Here is a 14,914-nt window from a genome sequence, read left to right as displayed (position 1 = left end):
TTGACTTCACTTTTAATTGACAACATCTTAAAGCGAATCGTTACAGTCAGAATAGAAAAAAATTCTGATTTAAAAGTGCTTCTCAAGTCACAGGTCTCAAGTCCAAGTCGAGTCACTGACCTTCAAATCCAAGTCGAGTCCCAAGTCTTAGTCCATTTTATCAAGTCAAGTCTCAAGTCCTAAAAATAGTGACTCAAGCCTGACTCGAGTCAAAGTCTCCACCTCTGATTTTTACTACTTTCTACATTTTATATACATACAGAAGAAACAAATATATGAAATAAGATATATGGAGTTACGTAGCAAAGGGAAAAAGGTAAATATACATATACATGATGTGTTGTATGTGGATAAAAGTAGTAGTAAAAATAAAGAAAAGAAAAAAACACTGAATGAGAAATTTCTGACTGGTAATATGTGTTTATTTTCTGAGCTTTTCCCTAAAATGTGGTTCCACTTCATAAATAAACATGTACCCTCTTAACATCCCCCATAAGGAGTCAGCAGCAGACGGTTCATTTGTATTCTGGTCTTGTTAAAACATATTGAAAGGTTTCTCTTCTTGTCGTCGTGATAGACTCCCCATACGCCTATAGCCGCAGTGCCCTGTGTGCTAATACTGTTAGTGTGAATGAGGCCAGCGTGATGGGGTGAGACCAGGACTGAACACTGCTTCAGTATTCTCTGTTCAGCCGAAGTGTGAGGAATGTGCCCATAGTGAGGCATTGTACCAGGACACACACGGAATGACAACTATTCTACGATACAGACACAAACGCAGCAAATTTACAGACAAGAGTAAAAGTAACATTATTTTAAAAGGATAAATACTGTATGTTAAATTGACTTGTATGAGCATGACGAGTTGGATGTCAATTGATTCATGCATGTTGAAGCATTGTCCTGAATTCGAGACTTGAGTCCAAAGTAGGGATGGGCATTCGATGAAATTTTGTTAATCGATCGTCGGAAGAATTAACGATCGATTATCGATTAATCATTAACGTTTTTATATTAAAATGATCATCATTATTATTACTATCTGCACTACTAATCTGTATAAATAAATTCAACTTTACGACATATAAACCGTAACGACTCTAGAGCCACATCAATCCGTTTGACATTATAATGTGTTTAATTCAGTTTTGCGCAACTCTCACAGAAACCGCATGGCTAATTTGCATAAACTCAGCGAAGATAAAACTACAGCTCTTGTGTCGCTGATGTGGTTCAATTTCTGTTGGATTAAAAGACACGACTCAGTGGAATACAGGTTAATGTGACCATATTTGCGTTTGTCAAAACCAGGACACCGTACGGGGGAAGGGAGGTGGGGACTCATCATCGACACTGCGCAACTCTCACCTGGTAAAGCTTTTTCCCACTGGACACCGAAACCTGTGTTCCTGCTTTGTACACTGTGCACATGGACTCACACTTGTCCCGAACGCAACGGAAAGCGTGGAATTTCTTGTACAAGTCATCGTTAAATACGCATATGCACTTCGGTACGTTGCAGGCGGACTGATTGTTTGTGTCTCGCTCCTTCTGAGTGCAGAGAGCTACTTGTATGGACCCCTGTTTGGTCACGCTACGCACAGCAACCTACATTCGGTTTGTCGATTAAAATTTACGTAACCGATGAAATTCTTAATGATCAATTATCGATTAATCGACTAATCATGCCCATCCCTAGTCCAAAGAAAATGACTGTTTTCACGCACCCCCTATCTCCACCCACTGCTCTATGTATAATCTGGATAATACTTATAGGGTTCAACAATGTTACATAGACATTTTTCAACAATAAAACATCAAATCAGCAGCTTCCTACTTCTATTTTTAATTAAAGGTACAAACTTTCTGGAGGTGGGAGGTCACGTCCATGATTCCACTGAAATAGAAAGTTAAAACCATACTTCAGAGCATTCTCCATGGTGATAGAGGCGTTGTATGCCATACTGTTCAATATTATAGCCAATATAATGACATTTCCATGAAAACAAGCAGCTGAAGGCCAGTGAGGTTTGTGGAGATGCAAACCTGTTCACACTAAGAACATGTTTTTCTTAGGCCTTCAGTATAATAAGCAAAATTGGTTTAAAAAGAAAAGCATTTGTTTTTGTATATTTTTTTGTCTAAGAAGTTACATAATGAAGCTTTAAAAGGAAGTCAATGGATCTTTTTCTATTATTAATCCCCTTTAGATCAATATTGCCATGTAAAATGAACAAAATGTCAAACAATTATCGACTTTGTTACAGTTAACACTAAATATGGGATTCAAAGCATAATATTACTTCTTTAAATATTAGAGTTAAAAGGGACACTTTGGTCTTTTGTACAGATAATTTATTTCCAACAGTAAATATTTCTCAACTGGCTCCTGGGTTGAAGCAGGGACAAACGAAGCCACTGAGTCCAAATTGTTTCAAATTGGGCCAATGTAAATTTGACTCAGACCAGGTCTCATGAGGACATTTCCAAGAAGGACTTTTGAAACATGATTTTGTTCTTGCATGGGGCTGATGCAGAGAGAATGACAATAAGTGTCTATTGTCAGAAACCTTGAGTAGTTTAGTAGATTTTAGTTACTTTATTTGGCATCTACAGTTCTGTAACACTTCATACAAACTACATTTTAATTAGTCTTTAGGCTTAGTCACTTAAAACAAATATTTACTAGTTCAAACACATAAATAAATGAGGAAATAGTTCGTTTCAAATAGTTTGCAGTGGTTCAAATCATTCAGAGCATCCTAATTATTCATTATGATGAGTTTTTCACAACTTTCAGAGACCAGAGCGCAGGTCTGTAGTCACAGTAACACTAACAACCACTAGCATGCCAACCACGCACTCATTGATTATTAGACAAATATACTGCTTCGTAATTAGCACGCAGCTGACTTATTTTGACCTCAAGATCTGTTTATAAAATATATCTGTACTGAGACAAATTTTGATTAAATACACAGGTAAATAAGTAAAGACCCCTATAACCTCTTAATTAAGCTGTTACTAAGCCTGAATTATTATATATAAACTGCTTGTTCATTAAGAATTTTGTATTTCTTCATGCTTTAATAAGGCTGATTGAGCTGTAGTCATTATAAAGTTATCACTAAATTTCTAGGTCTTTCCACTATGAGCTGCCATTTAAGACAATTGCTCCTGTCTGCTTCTCCTCACCAAGAATGTGCTGGCAATTACATAATAAAGGGCAGGAGACTTTTGGACAGACTTGTTTAAGCTATAGACATTTATCTCAACACCTATGGCATTAAGTGAGTCAGCACTTAGTTAATTGGAATTTAATTGGTAGAATGTACTTTTACCTAAGTATTGCCTCTATGCACAAGTGGAAGGAGTATTCTCTTTTGAGTCACTGCATTTTGTATTGCTGCCAAATAGCCAGAGCTGCCATGTGGACCTACTCAAAGACTTATATAAGGTATAATTAGGGTTGATAAAAGTTCTGATAATCAGATACAAAATTTTATATTAACTGGAGCTGGTATCAATACTTCTGTCATATTCACGGGACAGAAATGAATCTTTTATTTTTATATCTTAAGCATGATCTTGAGCTGTATAAGAGCACATAGACTACTCCCATGGACCAAAAAAAAATATGGAACCTACCTGGACTGAGGGATTACACAGATATAACATGTAGTGTTAAAGAAAGTACTATAATTTAATATTGCAAATCTCATTCTATTGTCTAAAGAAATAATGTTTTTAATTGTTATGGTATCAGAATCAGTTAGGGGTGTGCAAAAATATCAGAATATCGATATATCGTATAATTTAATGTGATGATACAGTATCGATATCGTGGGCTACTGTATCGATATATATGTAAGAGTATTTTTACGTGTGTTTTACTAAATTTTTTTGTTACAGTGCTACAGTTTTGTGGCTTGTGGAGTGAAAGGAAACTCATTTATGCAACACATTTGACATTTTCACTGTTTTGATAATTAAAATGTTTGTGTTTCATACGAACTTTGCACAAGAAATGGTTTAACAAAAACTTTAGTATCCCAGCCATGATTTAGACTTTATTTTTTATTGAACCGTATCAAATCGATTTGAAATATATCATATCAAATCGAAAGTGCACTGTATTGAGATATGTATCGTATCGTGGCCTGTGCATCGAGGTATGTATCGTATCGGCAACTTCTTAATGATACCCAGCTCTAGAATCAGTATTGAGCGTCTAGTTTATTCATAAATATTGAAATCAAGTTTGAAATTTTAGTATCATGACACACTATAAACACTACAGTATTTGTTTATGTTGCTACGAAAGGTTACTAGTCTTTTTAGCACAAATGGAGTATTCTCTTTTGGGTCACTACGTTTTGAACTGCTGCCAAATGGCCACTGCCCGCGAGGAAGCCCTTTTGCAACTCATTTTCATGCCGGGCACAATCAGGCAACACAGAACAGACTGAAAGGGGCAGAAAAGTTGAATGAATGCCAACTATGCACACAGACACCCTCACCCCACCCACTCACCCACTCTCTCTTTCAGTGTCTGTGTCCCATTAAACAGTGTAGCAGTGTTTTGAGTTGCGTTACTACGATGCGAAGGGTGTCCACTGCTCCATCTACTCACTGTTATATTATTTTATCAGCTCCCAAGGTCGCACTGCAATCGCCCTACATTTGACCACATCAGCAGACAGATAATCAGCGAGATAAAGGAGGGGAGCATCGCCGTGCCAACCTGCGAGGGGAGGGTGGAGATGGAGCGGAGAGAGGGGGTTTATGGGTAAAGAGGAGGGGAGGGGTGGGATATAAAGTAGGCGCAACTGGACATCCTCAATCCCACGTTGTTGCTTCATCACTGGCCTCTCAGCTAGCCTGCAGACATGGCGTTTAACGGGTGCTGGAAAGTAGACCGCAGTGACAATTATGACAAGTTCATGGAGCAGATGGGTAAGTGAAGCCTATTCACACTTTAGGGCTTTGTGATAGATTGTGTCGTGTGAAGATTTGTAGGTCAAAAGATCACAAAACTTTTTACAATATTTTGTAACTTTTCTGGTGAAATCAGTGTCACCTGCTTGTCTCCATGAAGATGTTATTGTTTGGCATAGAGAGTTACACAGTGAAGCATTAAACTTACATCATTTTAAGGAGTAGATCGGTAGGTAAGGCCTATCCACACTTAAGGGTAGGAAATTGAGTTGTGCAAAGTTTTGAACAAAGTTTTATAAGTCAACAGATGTCAAAGTTTCGCTATGATCATTTTCAAAGCGGCTCTACTCTATAACTCTTCTGCACTATTCTGTTGGGATGAATACCGCCTACTCATCTCCATGGAGACGTTAGCGCTTGGCCTGGAATGTTCCAGTTTCAAAGTTCATTATGTGTTTTTACTGCTGAAAAACGTGCATTCTTACAGTAAGCGGGCACTCCTCTCCACAGATCTAACCTGTAACTTAGCCTGGTTACAGACTACTTGACTGTTTACATGAAGATAGAGAAGTTTACTGTAGAACATTCTAGGCATACCAATAGCACATCCATGGAGACAAGCAGGAGACAAACCCTCCTTTAGAAAACTGACTTGATATGAAACAATAAATAAAAACTGAAAGATTCATCCAACATTTTTTAAATACCAACATTTGATAGTAGTAGACATGTTCTCTGACCATCACTAAATAATAAAATAATTAATTCAACTAACTTTAGTACCATTAGAAAGGACCCATAGTGAGAGAGCCACTTTAGTGTGAAGGAAAGTTTAAAAATGATGACCCTTAAGTGACACTAAACACCTAAACTCTGCCTAAAACCACATTTCAAATAGAGCTGCTAAACTGGGCAGTGTTTGGAGGACTAAAGAAGAGAGTGGGGGAGAAGGAGGGCGTGGTCTGGATATATGAGGAACAGTGTGATTGATCCACACTTCCAGCTCAGCCCCTGCAGCCAGGTGTCAGAAGCACTGGTCTGCAATCAAGGCTGCCCTGCGTGATGTCACATAGTACTTGAAAGTGGAAGTGTCCATAGGAGCCAGGACACACTAATAATTTTGGATATTTTTGACCACAAAGCTGCAAATATATTATAGTGCGCTCTAAAATTGCCCAAAAAAGGACTATGAACAGTGGACAATGCAATTTAAACACCATAAACACAGTTGAGTAGCAAATAAAAGTTGGTTTAGTATTTAGTTCCACTGTTTTCACTGTCACTGTTTTTGTGTCTAAGGTATTAATGTGATGAAGCGTAAACTAGCGGAGCACGACAATCTGAAAATCACCATTGAGCAAAACGGAAACAACTTCCACATCAAGGAGTCCAGCACTTTCCGCACCAAAGACATCGACTTCACTTTGGGAGTCCAGTTCGATTACACCCTGGCGGATGGCACCGAAGTCTCCGTAAGACATTCAAACTTATTATGGCAAAAACTGGAAAAATGGAAATATTAACATTTTATTTTGTAGGGAACATGGGAGTTGGAGGGGGACAAAATGAATGGGAACTTCACCAGGAAAGACAACAACAAAGTCCTGATCACCACAAGGTCTATTGTGGGCGGAGAGCTGGTGCAGGTTAGTATTGTAAATCTCACTCTGAACATACGCTCAAACTAATTTTAAAAGAAACATCATGAGATTTTAACCATTTTATAACGATGTTCAGCTCTAACTCAGTTTATTTTGGTTCAATAGTTCACACGCTTGAGTAAGCCCTAGTGACATGCATTGAGGCTGCATTGGGTGCTCACAAAATATCAGTTTGCACCGACCCACTATCCCCACCCACGATCCAGTACTTACTTGTTCCTGCTAAAAAAGAATTCAAAAAAAAAAAAAAAAAAAAAAGGATTCCAAAATTGTTTCACAGGCATTTTTTAACAATAAAAAAAATCCTAAACGGAAATCAGTTGCTTGACTTGCCACAGAATTGATTCTTCAGATTTAAAAAGGAAGTCAATGTACCCGTTTTATTAAGTCGTTTTGGATCAATATTGCGCTTCACAATGGAGAAATTGTGAAGAAAAATGCTAAATGTATCATAGATGAGCATTAAGTTCAGTAGGATAGTGCATTAAGTAGGGTTGTCAAAGTATCAAAAATCTGATACTAATCAGTACTAATATTAGTAACAAAACGAGATATTTTTGAGCAAGTATCAATACTAAAAAAGTCACATTCACAGGAAAGAAATTAACCTTTTCTGAATATCTTTAGAATGATCTTGTGCGATATCAGAACAAGTATAAGAGACTAGACTAGTATATGCCCATGGACCACTAAGGAACCTACCTGGATGACTAATATGTGGTAAAATAAAACAAAGTACTGATTTCCTGATGATTTCCTGTTGAAAATCACATTCAACTGTCTAAAGAAAGTGTTTTTATTATCACTTTGGTATCAGAATTGGGATCGAGTCTATTCCTAAGTATCAAAAATGAGTTCCGTTACAACACTATTAAATACTTATTTTTAGGCACATAATTAATACTACTTTCTTTTTCTAGACATACAACTATGACGGTGTGGATGCCAAGAGAATCTTCAAGAAGCAGTAAAGGGAGTTTTATACTTTTATATTGTAGTTTGTGAGTTTTCTAATATTTTTACACATTAAGTTTGTAATAGCCACAGCACTACGTTTTATACCTCAAATGAATTCAACCTAGTCATGTAGACACCTTGTTCCAAATATAGACAATGAAATAATGATACTTACAGAGACTAATCAGCTTTCAAAAGGCAGAGTGGTCAGAGAGTTGTGATTAGCATAGAGATAATGGAAAGCAAGACAAAGATACTACAATACAAAGAATCTATTACAATGTCGATCTCTAACATTCCTTACATAGATGGCATAGAGGGTATTGTTAAAACTAATGCTAAAAATATGTTTACAAGTGCTAGTGCAATTCAATGCAGAAATGTTTTATTAATCTGTGTATTTTTGATAAAGATTTGATTTCAATTATGTAAGCATTATGCAACACTCAAAGTACAATGAAATGCCAAATCTTATATTCTTTTACATGTTAATCTGATTGTTAAAATGTGTTTGTTTACATATTACATTTTATTAAAAACCCAACAATAAATGACATAGACCACAGATATTTAGACCAGAACAACTATGTCTGAAAGATTGATTTTAAAAAGTTATTATAAGATTACAAGAAAAACATTGCACTAGTGATGAATGAAGTTCCTCAAGTTTATGTTGCTCCATTTCTTTTAACCAGTCGGGAAATAACATTTGCACTATATGTCGTCATGTACTTTCTAAACCTTAACAAATAAATGTATGAATTTGGATCTCTGTTCATTTCTTCAAGTTATCAAGTTCAAAGATAAACACATGTAATACTGTTCGAGCAAAATAAGCCTGTTATAGTCACATGTTAGGAGTAGTGTCTTGTGCTGTCATGTGCTTTTCCCATCTGTGAATATAAAAGGTTCAACACATTCATTCAGCAGTACGAGCTTTATTCACACGTAATGAGCAGCTTTCACCACAAGAGGGCAGTATGTATCTGCTTATTTTTTACACAGCTAATGACCAAACTTAAAGTAAGCCCGATTTTTCTATAGTGTCAGATAAAAAATGATGGGAAAGTAATTTTTGTTTAAGTTAGGGGTGTCCAAACGTTTTTCATCAGGGGCCACATATCTAAACATAGATGAAGCAGAGGGCTGATCGCTGGTCTTAGACTGATGCTCAGTACAGTGAATGATTGAAATATGTGCATGTTTAACACTTTAGAATGTGCCATCAGTCTTTACTCATGCTAAATTCCTTAAAACCACACACTAAATATTAAATATTAGTTTTATCAAGATAGATTTTCAAAAAACTTGCAGTAAAAAGTCAGTTTTTAATTGATGCAATTTAATTTCGGCTAATTCACCTGGAAGCCTGAGGGCCAAGAAAAATTTGTCTGAGGGCCGCAGCTCATAGTTTGGACATGCCTGGTTTAAGTTGTTACAAGTTTAATGACTATTTAAGTGAGTGTGAAAAATATATATTTAGTCCTGATCTGCAGAACGTAATTTAAAGTGGGCCTAAACTCTGAATGAATGAGGTATATTTGCACCTTTGAGGTAAAAAAAACATTGAAATGGGTGTTTGGCCACTGTAATTTCATGTACTAGGTGACATTACACAAGACTGTCCTGAGCCAGTTGTTTCTGTTTACTAACACCTGGCTGAGGGGGCAGAGCTTGAATTGTGGATACCTGTTAGACCAATCACAATGCTCCTGATATGATCATACCCCGCCCCTCCTACCTCCTCAGTCTCATTTCTCCAGGTACTACCCATGTGGTTGTGGATGGGGTTTAGATTTTTAGTTTCACTATAAACTTATTTTGTTAACAAAAGAGCATTCACTATAATTGTATTAACAAATTCAGTATCATTGAGTGTAAAGCCTTCTCCTTAATATGGAAATAGTTACTATCAGAATAGAACTAGTGAAATAGGGATAGGACATTTGGCGTCAGATCATGTTTTCAATATTATCAAACTTCTTTATATTGGATTTAAGTGGTAAATAAAACCATCTGTTTGGTTTGAGCGCTTATAATTCATTATGATTGGTTTATTCCATCTGTCAGTCACTTGGCGCTTTAGGGCTAGCTTTCACTGTGTCTGATCTGATATCACCAAAATAGCAAATTGTCACATGGATGAGATCACAATTCAGTTTTTATCACTATATCATCTGCAAGTGGATATAGACAAACAAAACGTGTATCTTTCTTAAAAATACTGCCTGAAGCGTTTCCATAAAATCCAATCCATTACAGCTATTATAATGTGTGAAGTAAGCTATAGCAGGGCACCACAAGGGCCAATGCCAATCAATGAGCGCCCCCTGCTGGGCTCCTGAGTGGCACCCCTTTCAAAGGAGTATAAGACGCTGTACAGGGCTAATCTGGTACAGACAGGCTGCTTTGAACACAGGCCCACAGACAGGAGCAGGGTTGTCCTCTGAGACTGAGCCTGGAGCATGCAGAATCAGCTGCACACAATTGGACAGTCTTCTGATTGTAGCTACATGTGTGTTTTTAAAGGTCTTATATTACACAAAATGGACTATTGTGAGCTTTAAGCCATGTTATAATGCTGTTGCCTCATCAAAAACAGACCTGGAGTTGTTTCGTCTCATTCACACATGTCTGAGTAACCCTGTATGTAATCTCTGTCTACATCTTAAAAGCTCAAAATGCTTGTGATGTAGTGATGTGGTAGTTTTCAAGTTAACAGCTCCTTTTACCTTTTGTTCAGAAGAGACTGGCAATTCCAGAGCTCAAATTATCCAAATGATTCTAGTGAAGGCATATGAAGTTTAAAAACACAGTGGAACAAGGTGGAACAGAGTGTTTTCTGTTTCTGTTCTGTAAATATGCAGGGCTTGTGCTTTAAAAATGTGTGAATGATATAAAACAACTCCTGGTATGTTTGTAATGAGGAAACATTATAACATAGATCAGAAAATAGCATGATCTGTGACCTTTAAAGGGTAAGCAAAGGGCTTATTTACTGCATGACAGTAAAATACATGCTGTGCCTTATGTAAACAGCTAATGACAAATTACGAGCTGAGATATAGTGGGAGTTTTGTGAAAGCAAAACAACAATATCTATATAAGTAGTAAGGGGTTGGGTTGTCAAAAGTATCAAAAATCAGATACTAATCGATACTAAAACTAGTATCAAAACTCATTTGAGTAGGTTTTGATACTAAAAAGTCACATTCACAGGACAGAAATGAACAGCTTTAGAATAATTTTGAGCTGTACCAGAACAAGTATAACATCATATAGACTAGTATACAGCCATGCCCCACTATGGAACATAGTTGGACAACTGACGGAATACATAGATGGTATGTATATCACCACATGGTAATATAAAAGAAAGTAATACAATTTCATGTTGAAAATTACATCATATTGTCTAAATGAAAAGGATGTTGACAAATATACATGGTGGCAAGATTAATCACAAATGGAGAAAATGCTATTTAAATGGTCTATATTATGAAAATCCACTGCAAAATCTTGTTATTTTGTATAAATTCCAGTTAGTAGTTTATACATCTATAGACATACTCTAAAATGCATGCTTTTTGAAGTGAATATTTCTGAAGGGGGTGAAATATGTGAACGGTAAATTGAATCTTAATCCAAAGTTTACTAAATATTGTTTAGCCCTATTCTTGTCTTGTTGACTCCACCCAAAAAATAATATATTATTATAAGTCTATTTAAATGTAGTAATATATTCCTTTTAATATTTTAGTTGTATTTAGTGAGTGATGTAAACACTTAGACAGACACAGGCTCGATATGAGGACAGATGAAATAATGTCTGTTCAAATCAGGACTTGTCATATAAACTGAGCTCATAATTGCAGTGTGTCTTTACAACCATCGAGTGGTGCTGCTGAGCTCCTCCTTTTTACAGTAAAGCTCCAAGTCATTGCATGATGTCATCCCTGTGCCAAATTATCACATGGTACTCACACTTACACCTCATCTGACCAAGACCATCCAAATGCCAATACAATCACTGCGCCTCCTCTTAAACTGCTAAAACAATATCTCCTGTTACTTCAGTGAGAACCAGCGAGGTACACAGGGAGTTAAGCCTTCTGGAGTGTTTTGATTGCTGAGAGACTGAGAAGGCAGGGGCCCACCCAAGGGAGAGGGGCAGTAAAACATCGAAGTGGACAAAAGAACAAGAGAGGAGACAGGGAAAGAAGAAAGAAGTCACCCACCTTTACTCCTCCTCCTCCTCTACCTCCTCCTCCTCTTCCAATGACTCAAATGCTGAGGTCATGGGCCCATCTGAAACTGGAACGACATGAAAAGCATCAGAGGATTTTGGGAAGCAGCAGTTAACATGTTAGCATAGTCATCTCATAAAAAATGACAGATCAGCAGAGACAAGTGACTAATACAGTAAAGCTATTATTCACTGCTTAATGCTGTACAATGGCATATCGAGCTGTGACTCAAGAATTGTGTTATAATGAATATCTAGCCTTTTATACTAATATTGTCAGAATAATAACATTTCAGACTTGATTTCGATGTTAAGGAATAGACGTGATTCTGATACTGATGGAGATACCACAGTGATAATAAAAAACATTTTAATCCTGTGGTCTTGTTAGCGTGATCTGGTTTTCAAAATCAGAAACTGTGACACTCCCGGTTTGGAGTGGTTGGTAATAATAAAATTGTGAAAGGAGCGTGTAATTAAGGAAAATTGTTCTGCACTCAGCCCATGTGAGTCAATATAATCACATTTTCTTTGTGTTTTGGTCATTTTTAAGCAGCTTTTCTGTACTTTACCTAAACAAATGACAATGTATGCCTCTCTTTCTTTACTGTTGCAGGTATCAAATTTGCCAAAAATAGGGACAACTGGGACATTTGTTGTATAAAACTGGGACAAATCTATGGTTTTTGGATAAATCTTCTGGGACAGGGGACACAGGGCTCAAAACTGGGACTGCCCTGGGTAAATAATGGCATCTGGTCACCCTGTTTAATCCCTCAGTCATATAGGCATGTTCCATAGTGGTTCATACTATACTAGTCTATGTTGATTCTGTCCTGTGAACGTGACTTTTTTTGTATAGGTACTTTTTTTCAAATGAGTATCTGGTTTTGATTGATAGTTATGTGATTTTTGATACTTTTACAACACTACAATACACATTATGCCTATTAGAGTTGGAAACTGGCCTAGGCTATAGCTCATACTGACAGATTTAGTGTTACAGAAAAGTTTATTAGTATTATTAGTATTAGTATTATGAGTATTGTCCCCATTCAAATCAAATATATAAACAAAAAATAAAATAAGCACGCCTACATATGCTACTTTTCATTATATACTACTGTTTGAACTCCCGTATGTCTTAAAACTGTGTCAGCAAACAGTTTCAATTCATCAGATTAATTTATGAAGCAAATTATCACCATATATCAATTAAAAAAAGGTGCTAGGTGGATAAATAGCATGCTAGCAAGTACCCCAGGTTCAATTAACATACAAAAGTAAGATTTCAATTACAAATCTATTATTTGAATACTGATAATAGATAGGTATATGTGCTGGATGACTTCAGTTTATCATTTTTATTGAAAGAAAAGAACCTGGATAGTTGAGAGATGTTTTTGTAGAGTTGTTTTCTCCATTTGCTGGCGCCATGTTTACAGGAAGAGACGGAGCTAATCACAAATAGTCGACTTGACCTTTGCACTTTCCAAAATAAATAAATAAAAATAAAATAATAATAACAATAATAATAATTTTTAAAAAAATAAAAAAAAAAAAAACATTGGTAAAAATCTTTCAAATATTATGCTGTTTAATATTTTTTTTTATTTATTTTAAATTTTTTTGGCTTATCATCCTACAAAATCAAGTATCCTTCCTAATATTTTTGAGTAACTTTCAAATTAATATTAGCCCTATTGTAGTATAAACCACTATACCATAGAACAAAAGTGATTATATTAAACCATTTAAATGTAGCCTATAAAAGTTGTGTATTGCAATTGTAAAAAATAAACAGCCTACATTTGAGGACTTTTTCCCTGCATGCTAAAGGTAGGGTGACCAGATGTCCCTGTTTACCCGGGTCAGTCCCAGTTTTGAGTCTTGTCTCCCCTGTCCCAGCAGATTTATCCAAAACCAGTGATTTGTTGCAGTTTTATACAAGAAATGTCCCAAGTGTCCCTATTTTTGATCAGTCTGATCAGTCAGTAAAGAAGGCAAGGCAAGGCAAAGTTTATTTGTATAGCACAATTCGTACACAAAGTAATTCAAAGTGCTTTACAGAATAAGAAATACATTAAAATCATAATAAAAACAAATCAAAACATAAATAATCATGAAGATTAAAATTAAAAAAGAGAGACATAAATTGGAGAGAAGAGTGCGGAATGAAAACCTTTCAGTTATATGCACAGTTAAACAGAAATGTTTTGAGCCTGGATTTAAACAGCGTCACAGAAGAGGCCTGTCTCACATGTTCAGGAAGAATGTTCCAGGTTTTAGCTGCATGAACCTGAAACGCTGACTCCCCTTGTTTAGTTCTGACTCTGGGCACCAGCAGGAGGCCGGTCCCTGAGGTCCTCAGAGTGCGAGATGGTTCATATGACACTAACATGTCACAGATGGACTTTGGTGCTCGCCATGGAGAGACTTGTACACAAGCAGAGCTGCTTTAAAGTCTATTCTCTGAGGCACAGGAAGCCAGTGCAGAGACTTGAGCACAGGACTTATGTGCTCGTACTTCCTAGTTCGAGTAAGGACCCGAGCTGCAGCGTTCTGGATGTTCTGCAGCTGTCTCACAGCTCGTTTGGAGAGACCAGTGAGCAGACCATTACAGTAGTCTAACCTACTGGAGACAAATGCATGGATAAGTTTCTCCAAGTCTGCTTTAGACAGTAAACCTTTGATTTTTGCTATGTTTTTTTAGATGGTAAAAGGCTGCAGATGTTATTGATTTTATGTGACTGTTAAAGTTCAAGTCTGAGTCCATTATTACCCCTAGATTTCTTGCCTGATTTGAAGGTTTTAGAGCGAGAGACTGGAGGTGACTGCTGACACTGTCCCTTTGTTTCTGTGGACCAAACACTATGACTTCAGTCTTGTCAGAGTTTAGCTGGAGAAAGTTGTTTTGCATCCACACACTGATCTGTTGGATGCAGTGACAAAGTGACTCCACTGGTCCATAGTCTCCTGCTGCCAGAGAGACGTAGATCTGAGTGTCATCTGCATAATTGTGGTACGACACGTTATTGCTGCTTATTAACTGGCCTAATGGCAGCATGTAGAGATTGAACAACAGGGGGCCCAGGATTGACCCCTGAGGCAC

General features: G+C 36.8%; 1 protein-coding gene across 1 annotated transcript; it reads left to right on the top strand.

Moving 5' to 3' along the window:
- Positions 1 to 4,889: 4,889 nt before the first annotated feature.
- LOC110159354 (fatty acid-binding protein, intestinal-like) lies at positions 4,890 to 7,716 on the top strand. The gene is made up of 4 exons (XM_020923908.2): positions 4,890 to 4,956; positions 6,238 to 6,410; positions 6,477 to 6,584; positions 7,520 to 7,716. Exons 1-4 carry the CDS (start codon positions 4,890 to 4,892, stop codon positions 7,568 to 7,570), a joined length of 399 nt encoding a protein of 132 aa, XP_020779567.1. The 3' UTR covers positions 7,571 to 7,716.
- Positions 7,717 to 14,914: the final 7,198 nt, after the last annotated feature.

Source organism: Boleophthalmus pectinirostris, unplaced genomic scaffold, assembly GCF_026225935.1.
Source record: "Boleophthalmus pectinirostris isolate CB_2022bp ecotype Guang Dong unplaced genomic scaffold, ASM2622593v1 HiC_scaffold_20, whole genome shotgun sequence".
NCBI lineage: Eukaryota > Metazoa > Chordata > Actinopteri > Gobiiformes > Gobiidae > Boleophthalmus > Boleophthalmus pectinirostris.
Note: the sequence above shows the minus strand (reverse complement) of the source record. Positions and strands in the feature narration are given on the sequence as shown.

Excerpts from the sequence above, each read along its gene's own strand:
- LOC110159354 (XM_020923908.2), top strand. The coding sequence starts at position 4,890 with ATGGCGTTTAACGGGTGCTGGAAAGTAGACCGCAGTGACAATTATGAC. Across the intron at positions 4,957-6,237 it reads CAAGTTCATGGAGCAGATGG|GTATTAATGTGATGAAGCGT; the intron begins GTAAGTGAAGCC and ends TTTGTGTCTAAG. Across the intron at positions 6,411-6,476 it reads CGGATGGCACCGAAGTCTCC|GGAACATGGGAGTTGGAGGG; the intron begins GTAAGACATTCA and ends TTTATTTTGTAG.